The sequence below is a fragment of the Alosa sapidissima genome, chromosome 2 (assembly GCF_018492685.1).
Source record: "Alosa sapidissima isolate fAloSap1 chromosome 2, fAloSap1.pri, whole genome shotgun sequence".
In the NCBI taxonomy this organism is placed as follows: Eukaryota; Metazoa; Chordata; class Actinopteri; order Clupeiformes; family Clupeidae; genus Alosa; species Alosa sapidissima.
Window position 1 is genome coordinate 43440641 of NC_055958.1, and position 22594 is coordinate 43463234.

The 22594-nt window shown below is 41.2% G+C and overlaps 1 protein-coding gene across 6 annotated transcripts in view; it reads right to left on the bottom strand.

Moving 5' to 3' along the window:
* Nucleotides 1–354: 354 nt before the first annotated feature.
* LOC121703863 (guanylate-binding protein 1-like) overlaps nucleotides 355–22594 on the bottom strand; it is a 34880-nt gene continuing 12640 nt past the window's right edge. For 3 of the 6 annotated variants that reach the window (XM_042084301.1, XM_042084302.1, XM_042084297.1), the window contains exons 8-12: nucleotides 16642–16922; nucleotides 15968–16180; nucleotides 13124–13226; nucleotides 1092–1271; nucleotides 355–759 (exon numbers count right to left, since the gene is read on the bottom strand). In XM_042084301.1, coding sequence (XP_041940235.1) covers nucleotides 485–759; nucleotides 1092–1271; nucleotides 13124–13226; nucleotides 15968–16180; nucleotides 16642–16922 — 1052 coding nt within the window. In that variant the 3' untranslated portion in view covers nucleotides 355–484. The remainder of the gene's footprint in view (nucleotides 760–1091; nucleotides 1272–13123; nucleotides 13227–15967; nucleotides 16181–16641; nucleotides 16923–22594) is intronic. The other 3 variants (XM_042084299.1, XM_042084298.1, XM_042084300.1) reach the window with 1 other exon arrangement.

Genomic DNA, 22594 nt, shown 5'->3' on the forward strand with positions numbered 1-22594 from the left:
AATCCCATTTCTCTGTAATAAGCCTTCCCCTTCATCTTACCCCTGCCCCTTCATCTTACCCAAACCTACCCCTTCATCTTACCCCTACCCTTTCATCTTACCCCTAGCCCTTGTCCCTCGAAACCGAGTGGCAAGACATGGGATGAAATATCCCTCTTGAAAATGAGACACCACTAGCCTACCATAAGGGACAGCCGGGATGACAAACGCTTTTGAAATAAACCTAATTTACAAAGAGATCGTACCACACTGATCAAAACCGTTCAGAAATTACTATAGCAAAAGTGGAACGTAAGTAAGTAAGTAAAATTTATTTATAGAGCACATTCAAACACAGCTTTCACTGACCAGTGCTGTACAAAATAACATTCACAAAAATAAAGTAAAAATAAGTCAACAATTAATTACAGTATGACACCAGCAACAGCAGACTGTCACCAGTAACAATGACTCAACAGCAACGATCTGGTCAGATGAGATATGGTCAGTCCAAGATTGTTCTGATAATCCTGCCCAATAGACCCCCTCCTCCTTGTGATCTTTGTGATCTTAAGATGGCTTCATTCTGCTGCCGCATCATGGCCATGGCCTCGTTGTGGCGCCGATCCTGCTGCTCCAGCAGTTGGGTGAACTCCTGGCTCCTGGCCTTCTGCGCCTCCTCGGCTCTCCGCTGGACCTCACAGATCTCCTGGCCCAACCTGTCCGCCTTCTCCTGGAAGCCCTTCTGCAGCAGGGCGGCCTGCTCACCAAGCTGGCTCTCTGGCAAGGCAAGGCACGTTTATTAGCAAGGCAAGGCAAGGCAAGGCAAGGCAAATTATTTGAAAGGCAAGGCATGTTTATTAGCAAGGCAAGGCAAGACAAGGCAAGTTTATTAGCAAGGCAAGGCAAGGCACGTTTATTAGCAAGGCAAGACAAGGCAAGTTTATTGGCAAGGCAAGGCACGTTTATTAGCAAGACAAGGCAAGTTTATGCAAGGCACGTTTATTAGCAAGGCAAGGCAAGGCAAGTTTATTAGCAAGGCAAGGCAAGTTTATTTTCCTCCTCTCTGTGGTGTGTGTGTGTGTGAGTGTATAATGTGTGTGTGTGTGTACCTGTGGCGCGTCGTGCCTCCTCCCGCTGCTCTCTCATCTCCTGCTCCATCTTTTCCTTCACCTGTCGCATGCGCTCCTCATTACTCCTCTGCTCCGCACGCATGCGCTCCTCCAGCTGACGCTGACGCTCCTCGTTAGCCTTCACCTCCTGCTCCAGCATCACGGCTCTCTCACGCTGCTCTACACACACACACACACACATTATACACACACACACACACACACATTATACACACACACACACATTATACACACACACACACACACATTATACACACACACACACATTATACACACACACACATTATACACACACACACATTACACACACACACACACATTATACACACACACACATTATACACACACACACACATTATACACACACACACACACTCGTTAGCCTTCACCTCCTGCTCCAGCATCTCGGCTCTCTCACGCTCCTCTACACACACACACACACACACACACACACATTATACACACACACACACACACATTATACAGACACACATACACACAACTAACATTAGAAAGACAGATGCATCCAACCAGACGCTATCAATGGTGTAATCATAGTAAAGTCGTTATATAGTCAATGGTGTAATCAGATAGTAAAGTCGTTGTATAGTCAATAGGGGTGTCACGATTCTCCAAATCCTCGATTCGATGTAATTTTCGATTTTAAAGTCACGATTCGATTCGATTTTCGATCTTTTTTTAAATATTACTATTAATGCAGTCCTTATATGTTATTTACTCTTTTTGGCCTTTTCCTTTTCTGTTTCAGGGGGCTTTTATTTTGAAACCGCTTTTTATTTTGAAACCGTTCCAACCGCGAGGTTGTAATGTAAACAGAACTAACATTAGGCTAAAACAGAGACGTGAACATAGTGAAATGAAACAACACAGAATGATAATTTGATTGTTTCAGCACACTCCGAAGAGACCCAAGGTAAATGTTCATGGAATATGTACTTATCCATGTGCATTTTAAGCCTTAAAGTAACTTTGGACTGTAACTAGATCACCTTTTCACTTGCTAAGTTGAGTAGACTAAATTAGTTTTAATTGACGTGAATGAATGAATACTTCCACACCAGTGATTTCAAAGTAGCAAGAGGGGCTTTGATTTTGGTAGGTTGATGTGTATATTTTAACTGGCTGCAGCCTAAAATTAGAAGAGTGTTGACTCTGCAGTCCAGCACGTGCGTGTGTGTTTGTGCGTCTTGGCATACAGTACATGCTGGACGTGACATTGGGGGTGTGGCTGCATCGTTGATTCTACTTTTAAGTTCAAAGTTCGAGATTGAGATGTAATTTCGATCGATTCCGATATAAAATCGAAATCGTTATACCCTTAATAGTCAATGGTGTAATCAGATAGTAAAGTCGTTGTTTCTCGCTAGATTTTGAATAACCTTTGTGAAAAATGTTAAACAAATGACAATCTGCTGCTACAAGAATCCTGTCTGTTTCCAATTACGAGTCACATATTAGTGGGTAATACAGAGCGATTTAAATTACAGATGCACTGATTGATCGGCTGGTGACCGGAATTGGCCGATTTTCACGTGATCGGCCATGGCCGGCCGGTCAGTCTAAGACATGCCGATTTTATGCCGGTCAAACACTGCAAAAACTGCTTATCTAACAAAATCTAACCAAGTGTTATTAATCTTATATCAAGATAAAAATAACTAGTTGGTATTGTTTTCAGTATAAAGAGACTTACCTAGCGCTTTCTTGTGAAATCATTTGACTTAATTTAAAACAAATTTGACTTATTTTAAGACATCTCATCTTGAAAACAAGCAAATTTGTCTGCCAGTGCGTTGAGCAAATTTGTCTTGATAAGACTCCTTAAAATAAGTTAAAGTCTTCTTAAATTAAGTCAAAATGATCTTTTGAGAGGGCGCTAGGTAAGTCTTTTCATACTAAAAACAATACCAAATAGATTTTTTAATCTTAATATAAGATCAATAACACTTGGTTAGAATTCATTTTTTGCAGTGAATGCACTCACAGGTCGCACTTGTAACAACAACCAGCTGAGTTTGCAAAGTTTGAAGAAGCTAGCAACCAGGCCAACACTCAGGGCTGGATGTACAAAGAAAGTGCTAATAGGCTACTGAGTTTTTCTATGCAGAGAACGCTGTGCTTTGCCATATTGAGTGGAATTTACTAAGCTGTCACTTCATTAGGCTACGTAAACATCGCTCATCACCGCCCGTCCCTGCCGCTAATTGCGTGCCCACAGCTGAACCACAAGCGCAGCTGAACGGACATTACCGATTGCAACGTTAAAAAGAATCAAAGTTTAGCGATCATAGGCTACATGATAAGATGTCAACAAGCAGCGACATACAGTAGCCCTAGTAGTTCTATTCCACTTTTAAAAAAAATACTCAAAACTATTTACTGCACGTAGACTAGGGCTATGCCTTAATACCGTAGTCTAGCAGATTGGGAAGTGGATGTCGTGAAAGTGATCATATGATTAGAAGGGCAAACCAAAGTTAAAGTTGCTTTTGACATAGCCTACAATGAAGAAAACTGATGCACTGAAAGTTTCTATAATTGATGCATTTAACTGGAATTTGGATTTAAGTTTTTCACTGCAAAACAGACATGCGCTGTTTTCATATGGTGGAGCACCTAATCAATCTCTGTTAGCACTTCTCCTCCCCTGTGTTTGCGTGATAGCCACTGCATGAAAAGTGTGATTTTCGTCAGTATGGATCACTGTAAATTGTCGTGGAAGTTCAGGTTAATGGCTGTTCACGGCAATTTGCAGGCAACGGCAAAAAACCCCATGAATTGTCAGAAATTGACGTGGGCCTTGCTTGGCAGTCGTCCCCCCATGACCCCCCCACTCATAATTCTAGGGGAGGAGCTTTAACATGTAAATGAAAATGCTGTGAGCTATACAAATGCAAATCAGGGTAGCAGGGGGAGTGCACTGTGCATGGTGGCATGACTGTGACCTTTTTTGGTCTTGCTTAAACAGTGGATGTGTTAACCACACAACTCCCAGCAATAAGCTCAACAGGCAGAAATGATGCTGGGTATGACATGCCTGCAAGCTCCAATAATGTAACCCGACTTAAAACAGTCGATAGACTCAAGTTTAGATTCAGATTTTCCCAACACAATGAGAATTTCAGAGGCAAATATATAAATGATGGTCTTTATCACTATTTTTATATATATATATATATATATATATATATATATATATATAGGCTATTTCCCCGGTAGTAGACTACTTACACAGTCCAAAACATTCAGTCTATATGCCACAGCAAAGAAAACGTCACTTCAGTGAACCAAGTCCAACCGTTACGCCCCCACGCCAGCAGGGGAGACACTTCCTCTTGTGAGCAGTGGAAGACCCGCCCGTCGCGCTTCCACCAGAACAGCTGATAGGATAAACAACAGTCAGTGTGCGGTGGCAAATTCAGAACAGAAGGGCTAGCCTAGAGTTTGGAACTTTGGAAGTCCGCCACCATAGACCTGATGATGAGAAGACGGCGTTGTTGGATGGGTGTCTGGATGGATTGTACGATTGCCGTCCTTTCGTAGCCCGGAGCTCTCTGAACTCTGTGCCACGCTGAAGTCCTGGTTAAAGGCGACTTTGAAGTACAGAGCCACGCACCATAGGCGTCTGCAAAACGGGCCTGCCTCAGAAAGAACCGCCAGTTACTTATTTGCCCTGAGGCGGCAAACAGCCAGTTCACGGAGTTGTAGCTTTTGGTCTGCTCGTGAGCTACCCATACAGTGGGCAGTGCTTCGACTTGGCCAGCTTCACTCGCGGTCCGCGCGTGGGATCACGCGGTATCACGCGACTTTAATTAGTATTTTTCCAGTGAGACGCTGCAACAACCCAAACAACCGGTAGATGGCTCAAGTGAGCAGGGTGTCTCGTAAAAAGAAATGGAGCCTGGAAAACCCTACACAGACTTCACTACAGACTTTAGCAGACTGGTTTAGAAATAATGTAATAGCCAGAAATATGCCTGCCCTGCCCTAATAAAGAAATATTTGGTTAACTGCGAGTGAATCCCGTTTGCAGCCGTAGAGACGCAGGACAAATGAAACATTCTGGTTTTCTCCGAGTGCAACGATGATAGACAGACATCATTTGGAGTATTAACCTCCGTTGCTCAGCCAAATGCCTTCCTGTTATGTCCTGTTATCACGGAGTTACAGGCGATAAACGATTTTTGATGGTCACAAGTTTACTTCATTAGGGACTGTTCGTTATTTATTTAAGGGGCTACCGGAGGAGTTTTGGGAGCATTAGTCCAAAAAGACGTGACCCTCCCTCGCCAGCAATACATTTTTCTATGACCCTCCAAAGTGATTATGAAAAAATCACTGTCAACTTTTTCCGGGTTTATCGCCTACTGTATTTTAACGTTTTCACATATTTGGCCATAAGCCGTTTATCATAGGCTATCACGAAACCAAACTACAAAGGCGAACACTTTAACAGGGGGAATTAATTGGGCATGAATCATGCTGAACGCTATTTCGCTTCCTTAGAATAATACGGTTCTATCTGCGTTTTGAGTAGGTACAACCGGGACGATTGAAACGGGGACGAATGAAACATTCCGGTTTTCTCCGAGTGCAACGATGATAGACAGTCATCATTTGGACAAAACATAGAGCATATTAACCTCCGTTGCTCAGCCAAATGCCTTCCTGTTACGTCCTGGTATCACGGAGTTACAAGCGATAAACGATTTTTGATGGTCACAAGTTTACTTCATTAGCGGTTTATTTTTTTGGATTATTAAAGAGTGTATTTCATTTAAAGGGTTGACTTCGTGCTTATTCAGTAGAGCATGTAGTGCTCTCCCCAATCCCAGACGTTCACATTGCATGTTTGTTTGTAATGGATGCAACCGCGAGATAGGCTATGCATTTGACAATGAGTTGTTAACAGAACCAAGACATATAGCCCAGCAGCAATCTAGTGACTGATCGTTATTTATTGAAGGGGCCACCGGAGGAATTTTGAGTGCTTCAGTTGGAAGTTGCATGACCCTCTCTTGCCTGCTAGAAATTGTTCAATGACCCTCCGACAGAATTGTTAAAAAAGACATGACCCTCCCCTGCCAATTGTCTTCCGCCCGCGCCACAGCCACACACTTTGTGATAACGTTCTTAAATCAATCTTTCCCGTGAGCTTGCATACCAGTCCTTCCTTTTCAAATGTGTTGCGCCTGTTTGCACAATTTCACAAATAATCATATGTGATTAATAGTATGACAAATAATCCCTGTGCACGGGGACCGAAACAATGCATGCCAACTTTTTCCGTGTTTATCACGTATTTTAACTTTCCCCGCTGTCTTGCCGTTTTAATGTTTTCCCGTAGAATATCCCATATTTTAATACTCTCATAACAGCCCTGCCATCGGGCCTGTCTCTGTGTTGCCCTGTTGCTACCCCTTGCCCTTCCAACGAAACAGATGTCTTCAAATCATCGTTTTCTTTGCTTGAAGGCGAACTTAGAGTGATGTTAACCTATTTAAGTTTAACGGCGCGATTGTCGCGAAAGCACGATTCATTGGCGCTTGCATGTTCGGCCTTATGTCTACGTGCGCACCTGAGGCTACTCAGCTGCAAGAGAAATAATTTCCCCTGTTTGTATGTTCACTGCAAGTTGGCCTACCATAACTTACCAACTCTGCACTGTAGACTGGCTATTATATTTTTCTGTGAAATAAGCAAATGTATTTGTTCAACTTTATGAAGCAGAATTACGCATAGGGTACTTGGAACATAATACATTTGACAAAGGAAAGATGAATGTTGCTAGTGACAAAATATTAACTTTCAGTGTTTTACGATGTCTTTGTCATGGGGAAGTGTTTTTCCCCCATGCATTTATTCTAGGTTACTGTCAGTGACTGCCGTGAGAGAAGCGGGTTCTGTGTTTCGTTTATGTCAGTGACTGACGCGAGAGAAGCGGGGTCTGTGTTGTGTTGTGTTGCGTTGCGTTAATTTATTTTCATTGGGCATACCGTGCCGTGCCGTCCACAGCTCTTCAGTTCTGACAAAGCCAAAATTACTCCTTTTGAAACAATGAGTGCAGGAAGCGCGTTTGTATGGTTATATTGCTTGACGGAGGGGGGGGGGGGGGGGCGGTGTCCCAAGCAGCTTTCAGCCATAAGGCTACTTTGAGAACATTTCAATTCACCCGACACTAATATTCAAAATGTTGAAAACTATTTCGGCATAGCCTATAAAGCAGTTTAATTAAATGGAATGTTAGTTGTAAACAAACGAGCTACTTGGTGAGGCTTGGCCTCACAGATGCGCTCGTGCCTTAGATGGCAGGAAAAATCTTCACGATAGGCCTATTAACTAACCACCCGATTCACGTTGGCTGGGGGGAAGGGGGGCCATCAGACAATTGTGCCCAGTTAATCCGGCCCTTCCCCCAAAAAATCACACCTTCCCACCTCTGACAGCTTAAAAGAAGTCAAGAGGACTCCTTACTCACAGACCTATTCACAAACCTGCTGTTTTGAAATCCTATGCAGCTACAGGAGCTTCCAATCGCGAGGAAGCAATTTTGCATTGTAGGCATAACTAACATGCAATAACGCCGCCAACAACAACCAAAACTAGGCTAATCATTGTCAACATGTAAATTAAATGTAACATTATTGTGAATCAAATTAAAATGTTCTCTTTTGCAAACGAAGGCATAGTAACAGAATAATTTAATAATGTTACAAAGATACTACATCAATCCGTATGTTTCATTGGGCTACTAGGCTATTTGTTTTGCCTTGATTCATTTAGGCTAGGCCTTTTTATTCAGGGGCCGTATTCACAAAGAATTTTAAGGCTAAAAGTAGCTCCTAACTGGCGAATTTAGGAGCAACTCCTAAAAATAATGGGCGTGTCACTCCTAACTTTAGGACTCCTAATTTTTTCACAAAAAGTAATTCACGAAGCATTTTAGACCTAAAAGTAGCACCTAAGTCTGGGACAGCTTAAGTCGAGAGGACTCCTAACTCACTAAGACCTATTCATAAACAGCTTTTTTGTGGCATTTTACTTTGCAATGTTTTGAAATAGCCTATGCACAACAGGAGCTTCCAATCGCGAGGGAACAATTTTGCATTCATAAAAGGGATGCAATAACGCCACCAACAACAACCAAAACTACTCATTGTTAACATGTAAATGAAATGTAACATTTCATTGTGAATCAAATTAAAATGTTCTCCTCTTTGCAAACGTAGCCTAGGGATATGGTGACAGATTAATTTAATAATGTTGCAAAGGTAGGCTACTGCATCAATCCATAGGCCTATGTTTCATTAGGCTATCATCTTCCGTCCTTCGCACTACTTGTGTAGCGCACGCATTCTCCGACCTGTCACCTGTCAGTCATCATCGGAAGAGAGGTGTTTGGAATTCCCGCGTTACAATCGTCAGCCAATCAAGGTGGTCACTTCAGTCAAGCTCGTGCATGAGTAATGACATCATCCATAGCCACGAAGACTCACTCCTAGTTTAGGAGTTGTCTGAAAGGCTTTGTGAATAACTTTTAAGAGAAAACTCCAATCTAAAATCTGTAAGTGCGATTTAGGAGTAGCCTACTCCTAGTAGTAAGATAAAAGCCTTTGTGAATAGCCTACGGCCCCAGTTATTCATCATCTTCCGTCCTTGTGTAGCGCACGCATTCTGAGACCTGTCACTCATCATCGTAAGAGAGGTGTTTGGAATCATGCCCGCCAGCCCGCGTTACAATCATCAGCCAATCAGCCAATCAAGGTGGTCACGCTTGCCCATTTACCCAAATTAATGGTCGAATATTACTGATGATCATTGTTATTTAAGAACATGCAGTGTGCGTAGGGTACCAAAAACATCTTGCTCGTAAAAAAGCATCATAACGCACATTCTGGCGGGTCTGTTATTTACTGTAAGCTGCGCAAACCACATGCCTTTATTTTGGGCAAGCCTGCATTCATTCATTCATTCAACCTTTATTTATTCTCAGAGGGTCATTGAGGGAAGCCCTCATTTTCAATGAAGCCGAAATTACAGAAGCGAAGCAAAGCGCCCCACAAACAAGACAACATTCGAGGCCTTCTGTTGAAGAATTTTATATAAAGCCTGCGCTGACAGTAATCCTCCTGCCCCTGATAGGCCTACCACAGCTGTGGATAGTGTGGAATGTTCAAGTAATAACACAATCCAATGTGTGTCTCAATTGTCCCCCGCTGACCACCTCACACATTTCTCTAGATTTTGCAACGAACTTACATGACACAATGTCATAAAATATGCCAGTTTTAGGACACAGAATAATGTTTGTAATGATACCAGGTAGGCCAGGTATTGTCGGAAAACAAACATTTGCCGATATCATCGCCGATCATCAGAATATTGCAACAGATTCTGTGTTCTGGACTGTAGGTAACTTGTTAAGCCAGTGGTTCTCAAACTTTTATTTCATTCCCCACTTTGATCAAGGGGCATGACTGATGATAGTGGAGATAACGTGTTATCCCGAGGCTTTTGCAAGTCAGCATCTTCGACGGTAGTCTATTAAAAATATAAGTTTTCGATGTCCCAAACGGAGAGCCATACTTTATTGTTTTTAACGATCTCTATGCTACTCACAAAAATGTAGGCATGGGGACATGATGAAGTAGGTTATCCAACTGTCGTGTGTTAAATTATTGTGATTACGAGCCAGTGGTTTTCAAACATTATGCGTGACTCGGACATCTAACTAAATGCAACAGGCTCATATCGTCCTCGCATTCGCAAAATGAGGACCAGTGTTTTGTCAAATTGCAAATAGCTATTCGTTTTAACTATTTTTTTTATGATAGTATGAAGTGCTTTTTGTATAGGCTACTATCTTAATCTTGGAATATGGGGAGGGAAGTGGCGCGTCTGCAGTCACCCAAATATGAATGTAATTCTGCGGCATAAAGCAGATGTAATTGTTTATTGTACAGAAAAATAAAAATGACATGTCAATCAGTCAATTGACTACATTGCAGTCAAGAAGTAGGGCAAATTAATTTACGAAACCAAAACGTGGGTCATAGTTGTCTAAGCGTAGCCTGTTAAAAACGTCGCCAGATAGTATTAAATCGGCAACAACATTGTTTTCTGCAGAAGCCTACCCAAGGCTACAGATTAATTCTGAACAGTTATTTCTCTACTGGCTCAATTATCACACCACTGTTTTGATTTGCGTAGTTGCGTTAACCCCAACACTGACAACAATGTAGACAGCACATTTCTATTTCGATTTTCGTGTAGTCAAGCCTTAAGCACCCAAGTAGCCTAAATCGAGGTAATGTTTAATTATGCATGATTTATTTTGTTATTGAATTCGTAGGCTGGGATTACTCTCGGCAACAATTATGTAAGGGACGGCAGGCAGAGCGATGTACAGTGGCAGAGCGACGCACAGTGGTTGAAAGTGGTACTAAAGCCTCACGCCGCGTAATGCGCGAATGAAGTGGTCATTTGAAAGCGATGCCCACTGTATGTTGTGTGGGCAGATCCTCATTTTGTACATAGTTGTGTGTTTGTTTTAATAAACATAAACATGTTCCTGGCAAATGTTCCTTTGCTCTATAAATTCATTCAGTAGCCTACTTAGAATAACAATAAGTAAGTATAAGTATACTCTTTTGATCCCGTGAGGGAAATTTGGTCTCTGCATTTATCCCAATCCGTGAATTAGTGAAACACACACAGCACACAGTGTATAGACAGTGAGGTGAAGCACACAGTAATCCCGGCGCAGTGAGCTGCCTGTATCAACAGCGGCGCTCTGGAAGCAGTGAGGGGTTAGGTGCCTTGCTCAAAGGTCACTTCAGCCGTGCCTACTGGTCGGGGTTCAAACCGACAACCCTCCGGTTACAGGTCCGAAGTGCTAACCAGTAGGCCACGGCTGCACCCAATGACATGAATATACAGCATAATAACATATAATATGAATACATCATTATTTTATTATTGGGGTTACATTTATTATGAGCCAGGGTGACCAATAGTGACAGATCTGCCAACCAATCACGAGTGATTTTCTTGTTTGAAAGTTGTGGTTTCATCCAATACTGAGTAAGGATATTCAAGCCAGGCTTGGCCAGGCGCGGTTTCGCTGCATTCATATGCTAATTAGAGCCATTAGCACTCTGCAAGCTCTCCACATACATCATAGTACGGTTCCTCCGACAATATGTGGCACAGACAAACGCGACCTTCACAGGTTGCAAATTGTCATCAACTGCCAATAATTAGTGAGATCTCCGGGCGTTTATGGGGACGAAAATCAGACTTTTCACGCAGTGAGCCTACTCCCACTTTTCCCTCGCCCTCCCATAAATGCATCAATGCATATGAAAAATATGTTCCATGGTAGCATGTTTAAATGTATCATGAAAATTGTTTTTGTATTTTTAGTTGGATATTGGATGCGAAAAAAAAAGGGTGTTCCATAACAGTGCATTTATATTAGCAGTGTGTGAAATGAATGTCCCACACTGGGAACCACTAAGGGCCAATCTCAATTCTCTATTTTACCCCTTCCCCCTTCCCCTTAGTTTTGCGCGTGCACGTGAGACGAAGGGCTATCTCAATTCTCATTTCGAGGGGTAGGGATAAGGGCAAGGGTAGATACCCCTTAAAACCAAGCAAGATCGGGAGCTTACTTGAAACCGAGGGGTAAGAGAAATACCCAACATACACCGCTCACACCGGAAAAATAAGCACACCGAGAGATTCATTGACATGAAATGTTGGCATTAATAAGGATTATAAAATTAAAATGGTAATTGTTTTATGTTGCATTCAATCTTGTGACCATATATTGAAGGTCCTGTTCTTCATGAGGAAGTTTTCAAAAATCGCTGTTTTGTGAATGTTAACAACACATCATTATTTGCGCGAATGTCTCGCATTTTACATAATTCCATGTCTGATATAGCCTACCCCGCGAATTGGCAGCATCCCATGTCAGAAATGTAAAGTCCAACAGCAGCTAAATTCGCTGAACTTTTTTTACCACTCGTCTGATTTGAATGCTGCACAGGCCTACTGCTGCCGACTCCTCGCATAAGCTATTACAGGCAGCGATTGCTTCTGATGTCAAGTAACAACCATTTGGATATTATTGTAAAATATCGAAAGAGTTGTGGGATGTTTACATAGCAAACTGCATGTTTATTTTGTCCCCCATCCCTGTTTCATTCACCCGGACCAGGAGGTAGGCTACGAACGAACATAGGCATGTTCTGCTTTTGAAATAATTCCTGAACTGTTTTATTCTGAGCTGAAAATGATAATGAAATGATAGCCTATTTGACAGACGACAGGTTGCTAGTGACAAAATATTAACTTTCAGTGTGGTACGATAAATTACGTTAATTCAAGTGTTTCAATCATCCCGCTCTCCCTTATGGTTGGCTAGTGGTATCTCATTTCCAAGGGGAATATTCTTCACCCCTATGTCTTGCCACTCGGTTTCGAGGGACAAGGGCTAGGGGTAAGATGAAGGGATAGGGGAAGGGGTAAAACAGAGAATTGAGATTGGCCCTTAGTTGCAGTTGCAGCTGAAGTTAGACTTGAAGAAGAATCTGTGCTCATCAGCCCCATTTTTTTTTTACAGCCATTCCATTGTTGATAAGTTGAATACATTTCTATAACATATTCTATTAAATAAAAGATAGAAAATAACTATTTGCGTGTGCTGTAAAGTGGTTAAAATGCAATCGGAATCGGCCCAAAAAATTGCAATTGGTGCATCTCTAATTTAAGCATTTATTTGGGAATGATTTTGAGCGAAGCAGACTGCAATACCCCGAAATCGCATCTTTTAAAGAGCGCTCTGGACTCTTTGGTTTCAGCGCAAATTACTGCAGAATTTATGTAGTCTTTTACCATGTCAACCGTGTTGAAGAATCATCCCAGCCTTATAATGTTACTCCTCCCACAGTCCTCCACACACACACACACACACACACACTCACCGCAGATCTGTTTGTCCCTGGCGCTGAGACTCTTGTCAGCATGCAGGATGGCTGAGGACTCCTCCTTACACTGGTTCAGTAAGCCCTCCAGCATATCTTCAGCCTGGGACACATACAAACACACACACACACACACCAGACACACACCCCTCACACACACACACCATGCACGCACAGCCCACATACACACACACACACATCAGACACACACCCCTCACACACAAACACACACACACACACACACAGACGTAAATGAAGTTCTCCGTCCAATCCAATAATCAATGGAATCTACAAATACATTTCCTGATGAAGATGATGATGATGGGCATTAGCAGGTTGAGTGATGTACTCTTCAGTGTTGGAACACTGATCATGATTCCACTTCAACAGTCTCTCTGTAAGGCTGCTGAGTCAGGTTTAAAACTGGACTATTGGTTAATCTATCAGGTTAATCCTGATCATTGATAAATCCAAAAAGAAACAGACTTCTAGTGCTTCGTGTCGCTCTGGTTTTAGAGTGTTTGTCGTCTGGTTCTAGATCGTTAGTGTCTGCCTGGTTCTAGATCGCTAGTGTCTGCCTGGTTCTAGATTGTTAGTATCTGCCTGGTTCTAGATCGTTAGTGTCTGCCTAGTTCTAGATCGTTAGTGTCTGCCTAGTTCTAGATCGCTAGTGTCTGCCTGGTTCTAGATTGTTTGTGTCTGCCCGGTTCCAGCGCCCTATCGGCTCTGCCTGGTTCTATCTGGTGGTTAAATCATGATGCAATAATGTGCCACTAGTTCTATCTGGTGGTTAAATCATGACGCAATAATGTGCCACTAGTTCTATCTGGTGGTTAAATCATGACGCAATAATGTGCCACTAGTTCTATCTGGTGGTTAAATCATGATGCAATAATGTGCCACTAGTTCTATCTGGTGGTTAAATCATGATGCAATAATGTGCCACTAGTTCTGTTTCCAGGTGTAACTGCTCTCAAGCTCCATTAAGAAGTTAATTCCCTTAAAAACGATGTGCAAAAAGATGACAATTTTCTTATAGGCTACTCTGAATAGTGGAAAAAATATTTCCTTTTACTGTTCATGGAGAAACATGAGTGGCTCTGAAGTCCTTTCTTAATAAGATTTTCAAGCAAATTAACTCATAATTTGATGTAATTTTGAGCGATATTAGAACCAAAATGCTTTTCCATTCAACAGAACTTCCCCTTGCCACAAAACAAAAATGGCGCACCACTAAAATGGAAGTCTTTCACCAAGCATGGAGATAGCATCCTTAACTACAAAAAAAGCACTTAACAAGGCCAAGTCAGCTTACTATTCCTCGCTGATTGAAGAAAATAAAAATAATACAACATTTCTCTTTAACACTATCTCCTGCTTGACGAAGAGACATAATGAAATAACCCAATCTATCCCTATAAGCCTAAACAGTAATGATATCATTAACTTTTTTAATGACAAAATTAGAGATAAGATCAATCACCAATCGGCTTCACCAAATACACATACTCCATTGTTGAATGATAGTGAAAACATAACAGAATCACAGATGAGACCTGGAGCAACATTGAAACTTGACACATGTATAAGAGATATAAAAACATGGATGACAAACAACTTCTTGCTTTTGAACTCAGATAAAACAGAAGTTATGGTTTTTAGGTCCTAAAAAGATGAGGGATATCCTATCCTCATCACAGGCTACATTTACTGATCTTCCACTGACCTCATCCACAAGTGCTAGAAATCTCGGAGTTATAATTGACCAGGAACTTTCACTAAATAACCAAAACTTCATTCTTTCACTTAAGGAACATTCCAAAGATACGGAAGTCCTTATCCTTACCAGACACTTTTGTCACCTCAAGGATTGATTATTGCAACGCTCTATACGCTGGCTGCAATATCTGTCTAAAGACCTTACAGCTTATACAAAATGCAGCTGCTCACACACTCACTAGAACTAAAAAATATGAACATATTTCCCCCATCCTAGCATCTTTACACTGGTTACCTGTTAAAAGTTGCATTGACTTCAAAATATTACTTCTAACATGCAAAGCCATAAATGGCTGTGCATTATTAAAGACCTTCTAGTCCCATATAACCCACCTAGTCCCCTACGATCAGAGAATACTGTAGTTCTTGTAATCCCAAGAATTACAGTAGGAGGCAGAGCTTTCTGTTACCACACACCCCTCCTCTGGAATAATCTCCCTCCCTCAATTCGATTAGCAGACACCCTCCCTATTTTTAAGTCTAGACTTGAAACATACTGTTTCACATGCACAGAATTAACACGTCACATTATCGACCAGGCACATCGGCAGAAATGTTCATATCTGCAGATGCCAATAATTAAGTTATGAAGCTAATATCTGCAGATGCCAATCATTAAGTTATGAAGCTAATATCTGCAGATGCCGATAATTAAATTATAAAGCTTATATCTGCAGATGCCGATGTCGGGCCCATTGTGCATCCCTAATTTATATATGTGGAGTTGTTCAGTCTTATTGGTTGGGGAGTGTTTGTATATGTGGAGTTGTTCAGTCTTATTGGTTGGGGAGTGTTAATATATGTGGAGTTGTTCAGTCTTCAGTGTTCCCATACATTGACTAATTTGTGGCGGCCCACCACAATATCAACATTGACCACCACACAATGATTTTCCAGGTTGTACTAAATTGAGCTTAAATCTGGTTAGCATCATAACCACGCTGCGCTAATTTGCTAAAAACTTGCATTCAAGTTAATTCTGCAAACCTACCACCACAAATAGAATTCAATTATGTGGGAAACACTGGTCTTATTGGTTGGGGAGTGTTTGTATGCGAGTCTAACCTTGACTCCCAGGTGGGTCTGGCTTTTGTATTTCTTCACGATGTCCTCCATGTCCTGGCGGTAGAGCTGGTATCCTCCGGGTTTCATGTAGAATCCCTGCTGGAGTCTTTCCCTCAGTGGAGCAGAGAGACCTATGAGGACCTCCTTGCATTTCAGGACTGAGGCCTCCTCATTCTGCTGAAGGAATCTACTGAACAGCTTGTTAACAGCCTCCTGAAATGACACAGAAACACAGGATCCACTGAACAGCTTGTTAACAGCCTCCTGAAATGACACACAAAAAAACTGAATCCACTGTTCACCTTGTTGACAGCCTCCTGAAAAACATCTTACTCTTCAGCACATGAGACTGTCAGATACATTCTTCAATAACGCCACACTAATGAAGCGGATGATTCTTCAATAATTCCAGACTAATGAAGCGGATGACTCACTACTGAAGCGGATGATTCTTCAATAACTCCACACTACTGAACCGGATGGTAACTCTACATCAAAGACATGATCTTCTTCTACTGATCTTCTGTCAGTAGTCGTACCAGCATGTTGCCATTTGAATGATTGATTATTAGTTTTTCCAGGTCTAGTTTACCTCCAGAATGATTGATTATTAGTTTTTCAGGTCTAGTTTACCTCCAGAACGATTGATTATTAGTCTTCCAGGTCTAGTTTACCTCCAGAGACTTAATGTGCTTCCCGTCGTCATCCTTGAAGGAGCGCTTGATGAAGACCTCCGTTGCCAGGCTGTTGAGGCGCTGGTGTTCGGCGGTGATGTCACACAGGTCCACGGGGAAGTAGGCGGTCAGCTGCGCCATGCCGCTCTCGTAAACCTCCAGACCCTCCTTCACAGCAGCCTCATTCTCAATCTGCGCCATGGCAACCACTGCATTCTCCAAGCAGGGCACTCCCCCGCTGGACATGGTCTCCACGTACATCTTCATCAGGTGCCCCAGGACTTCAGAGAGGGGTCAACAAACACAAGCACTTGGTCTCTGGGTATCAATTGCTAAGCAACACTGCTGCAGACACTCTGGAACAGTATAGCAGCAACTAAGCAACACTGGAACAGACACTCTGGAACAGGCAAGCAGTAACTAAGCAACACTGGAACAGACACTCTGGAACAGGCCAGCAGTAACTAAGCAACACTGGAACAGACACTCAGGAACAGGCCAGCAGTAACTAAGCAACACTGGAACAGACACTCTGGAACAGTATAGCAGTAACTAAGCAACACTGGAACAGACACTCTGAGACAGTATACCAGTAACTAAGCAACACTGCAGCAGACACTCTGGAACAGGCATGCAGTAACTAAGCAACACTGGAACAGACACTCTGGAACAGGCCAGCAGTAACTAAGCAACACTGGAACAGACACTCTGGAACAGTATAGCAGTAACTAAGCAACACTGGAACAGACACTCTGGAACAGGCAAGCAGTAACTAAGCAACACTGGAACAGACACTCTGGAACAAGCCAGCAGTAACTAAGCAACACTGGAACAGACACTCTGGAACAGTATAGCAGTAACTAAGCAACACTGGAACAGACACTCTGAGACAGTATACCAGTAACTAAGCAACACTGCTGCAGACACTCTGGAACAGTATAGCAGTAACTAAGCAACACTGCAGCAGACACTCTGGAACAGGCATGCAGTAACTAAGCAACACTGGAACAGACACTCTGGAACAGGCCAGCAGTAACTAAGCAACACTGGAACAGACACTCTGGAACAGTATAGCAGTAACTAAGCAACACTGGAACAGACACTCTGGAACAGTATAGCAGTAACTAAGCAACACTGCAGCAGACACTCCGGAACAGGCCAGCAGTAACTAAGCAACACTGCAGCAGACACTCTGGAACAGTATAGCAGTAACTAAGCAACACTGCAGCAGACACTCTGGAACAGTATAGCAGTAATTAAGCAACACTGGAACAGACACTCTGGAACAGGGGTCCGTGCATCAGTGGCTGCTACACAGTGGCTGTGTAGTAACAGTGGGGGAGCAACACTGTGAGAGTGTTGTTGGCTATTACATTATTCAGTAACACTTACATTTATTTGCTAATTCATAACAGAATGAGTTAGTTACAGTTGTTCTTACGGACTAGATCTCGAAAACCTTTAAATACACTTATGAACCATTAGAGCCCGACCGATTTATCGGCGGGCCGATATTATCGGCCGATATTAGGCACTTTCCAAACTATCGGTATCGGCATTTATAATGGCCGATAAATTAATATTTTAAAAATAAAATAAAAACGGACGAAACACCCTTCAACCATGTCATGAGTGTTGGTGTTGTATAGTTTGTCCACCAGAGGGCACTCTACACCGTCCCTGCTGGCAACACTCGTGTATAACGCGCCAGCGGCGTCACACATCCTGCAACCTGCTGATCCAGCCAGAGTCGGGCAGAGAGAACCAGTTATCCGCGAGTGAGATCATCAGTGAAGTGTGTTCATGGTGATTTGGTCACGAGACATAGCCTGGCTAGCGCCACCACTTCTCAACTCTAAACGCTAATTTTCTCGTATTTGAAAAAAATGCCCAGATCCGTTTATTGGGTGCCACGGAGGTCTATCAAATGCGTCTGTGCATAGCTCATCATCGTTTTGCTCTTCCCCCTGTTCTGTGATTGGTTCCCTATCTCAGGCGAAAATTTGCTCCATGGTCTCCAGGCTGCCTTAGCAGCGTGAATCAAATCGTGCGCAAGGCAGCATGGGAACACCCAGGCTACACGAGACATACATTGCTTGAATAACAATTAAAAGAACATCCCCATCAATTTTTCTTAACTCAAATAAGCATGACAAAATTCGTGAAAACAATGTCCAGTTTTGCTGCTGGTAAATAAGCCGAGAGTGAAGCGGAATTAGCTAGTAATTACGTTACGTTGTTACAGTGTAGTTGACTGTCTGTCCTTTTAACTTTTGACAATGTGACTGAAGATGTATTTCTTTAATAGCGTGACAGTTATAGCAGTGAGACGTATCATCTCTCTCCGGTCTGTGATTTTGAAAGCGTATGTTTTACAATTTGCAGTATGACGTTATCCATTGCTAAATTATGGCTCATCATAGACTAGCTAACCACAAAGCTAGCTAATGCCATGAATATCAGTGGAAGACCGCTAACGTTAACATTAATGAGCTTGGAAACCACAACGAACTTATTCTGCCTAAATAAAGTAATGATTACTGTATTTATAACTAGTATATCTGTAGTTACAGTCCCTGCACTGTAAAACGCAAGTTAGACGTGCGAGGAGTGAACATTTAGACATAGAGAAAAAGTATCAAACGTAGCTTGTGCATAAACGTTTTTCTTTTACACGTGAAATCCAATTATGCCAAGTGTGCGTTTCAGACTATCGTTCAGCCGCAGCATTAACAAGTTACATAATGGATTTAGATCACTAAATAGTAGGTTTTAGAAGGCAGGCAGCAACTGATGATTGAAAATGGTTTGATGTAGCTTGATGGAAATAATTTTAAAAGTGCAGGTAAAGGGATAAGCAAGCTGACATTGTAATTATAAGGTAGCTTATAAGGCAATAGGGACTAATTATTACACATGCACACTTAAACATTTAGGAGTGACCTTTATCTTGTTTAATGATAATACAAATGATGATGATAGTAATAATGTCATCATTATTTTTTGTAATTATTAAGTCTTAGTTCAAAGTTATATTTATGAAGCTTACCAAGTCTTTTAATACTGGTAACTTTGATTTGGTTGTTCTTGTTATTGTGTTTTTGTTCAAAAGACTAAGTTTCATATCTTAAGTTTCTATTTTTATACATTTTATTTATCAGAACTTTAATATATTTCGATGTTCCACTGTGACAATATTATTTAACCCTTTCGTGCCCGTGCCGAACATTCCATTTTTGGTGCTGGATGACCTCCTTACACAAAAAACCTTATTTCTTGAGTATATTACATACCATCAATGGGATATACATACCATTGTAATCAGAAGGATCAGTTCTATCAAATGGTGTAAAATACCTATGGTAATGTTGATATAGTAATGAACAGTCTTTGAAAATCCTCTCCAGATGTATACCAAAATCATTTTCATCATATTTCTATACAAGATAGAGAAAAATATAGAGTGTATGACATGTTCAGCAAGTTGTGGGCTATTTAACAAAAAAAACTGAATTGGAATATCATTAACCTTTCAAAAGTTATGATAAATTTAGTGATCAGTAAAAAAAGTAAAAATGCAGGAAACGGGATTTAGAATGTTGAAAGAATTCACATTCTCTTTCTCACCAAAAACATAAAAGTATGCATAAAAACTAATAATGAAGTCAGACACAATGGTTTAGATTTATTTGGTCCATAAGAATAAACCATTTATTTGTATATAAGCAAATGCTACAGTCAATAATAATGATATATAAAAAAAAAACATGTACCTTACCAGTAATACGGGAAGTAAGTATACTGTATAGTTATTGAAGATCATTTCGAATAGAGACATAAAATACATTTGATTCAACAGATACAACTTCCTTATATAAATCAGTATAATATGAAAATGATATACATCTATAAAATGTATTATTACTTATGAAAAGCTAGGAATACAATCAACATCACTCAAAAATCAATGTGTTCTAAACATTTGAAAGTGGATTACATAGAACAAGCCTGTTGAGAATAAACACATTTATACACAAACTCACACACACACACACACACACACACACACACAAAGAGGAGGATAGGGAAAGGTGGGGTGGGGATCCTGAAGGTTGAACACAGAAGACCTATGACTCATAACGAAACGCATCCCCTCCTTTAGAATGCCAAATCTGACAGCAATTTTGTTTACCAAAAAAACGAAGTCACCTACCGCTAAACTCCGGGCCATACAAGCTACTAGTGTTTTATGTATTATTTTTTATAACAAAGCCAACCATTTTTCTTTGGCTCCTGCTGTACAGGAATATGTACTTGATGAAAAGACGACAGATTAGAAGTTGGAGCAGCTGAAGGCGAGGCTGAATTTTTTACGGAAATGCCTGCCAGCTGTTGTGAAGTCTTTCTGGCTGTAGCTACCAAATCTACTGTAGGTTCAACATTGCCAAACTTGAAATAATAAGAAACTACTGACAACGGCAATGTCAATGGAGAAAAAGTGTACACAATATGTATTTATCATTTGGTCAACGCTCCCTGATCCCTTCAGAGACTTGGTTCCCCAGTAGCAATGGATATTAGGGAGGGAAGTGAAGCCCCATGTCAATGATCAATCCTAGAAAACTGTGAAAGTCTTCTGGAGTCTCTTCGTCCCATGCCCCTGCACTGTGTGTTTGCATACGACGGCCTACTAAGCACAACCTCCCACCCGTTCCGGTTGATAAAACCACATATGCCTGGGACAACAACATAAAAATCAACATAACAAGTCTATTTCACAGTGTTGTAGTGGCAGTCTACACCACCCTATGCACGCCACCTAAATCTATACCTTCTTCCTCCATCCTCACATGGTCTTCAACATTGTGAGCGCAAGCTCATCAGCAGTCAGCTACCTCTTCAGGCCTGCAACGAGGTCTGTGTAGGTCTTTTTATCCTCCATCTGAAACAACAGTAAAATCATACAAATGTAATACCTTTATTAATTTACAAAATAAAATCAAAACTACAGATGTATCTGTGTGTGCACATACATACACCAGAAGAGGTAGCCTTGAAACTATTGAAGCATTCTGAGTAACTCAAAAATATTCAGAAGTATGAAAAGTCATTTTATTACACATGGGTTTAGCTGCCCTAAATCTGATTGCCTGGCTGGCATCAAGATAAAGACAGATTACATTTCACCTAGTAACTAACTGCTGAAAATGCAATAATGACATTTCTGACATAATATGTGATTTCACATCATGTTTTCTATAACTACATATTGAGAGGACTAGAAAAGCTATCAAGTCATGTTATTTTAGAAAATGTTGAGACAAGCACGTCTGATGTTTGTCATTTAGAAGTTAGCACTACAAACTGCCTAGCGAGGTAACAACTCGAGGACAGGCAATAAGTTAATTAGCACTACATTTCTGACAGAATATGTGATTTCACATCTTGTTTTCTACAACTACATATTGAGAGGAGAACAAATATCGCTCAACTTATTTCATGTAGAACGGACGCAAACAAACGCAGCGCCCATTGATTTATCCAGCTTTGATGTGCTAACGTTATACTGACTTGCCAATAATGCTTACCTAACAAGCAAATTGGTACTAGAAAACAAACTTACTTACAGGTTATATACTAACAGGTTTTTAAATGAAATTGTCAAATGAAAATAACTGACATCAAAAGCAAACGAGAGTACTGCAAGCAGTTCAGAGTAATGCAGCTAGCTAAAGTTACATGACGATGCACTTAGCCCCCGCTATGCCATAATGTTGACGTTGATGAGAAAGCATATTTCTGTCAAATAACATGATTTTAGGACTACAAATTAAGATTAACCATAACTACAACCAATGTAAAAACATATATTACCTCAGTTTATCCAGCTGTGTGGTTTCCAGTCGAGGTAAACTCAAACGAAGTGCAGGTGGCATCTGGCTGTCCATATCAA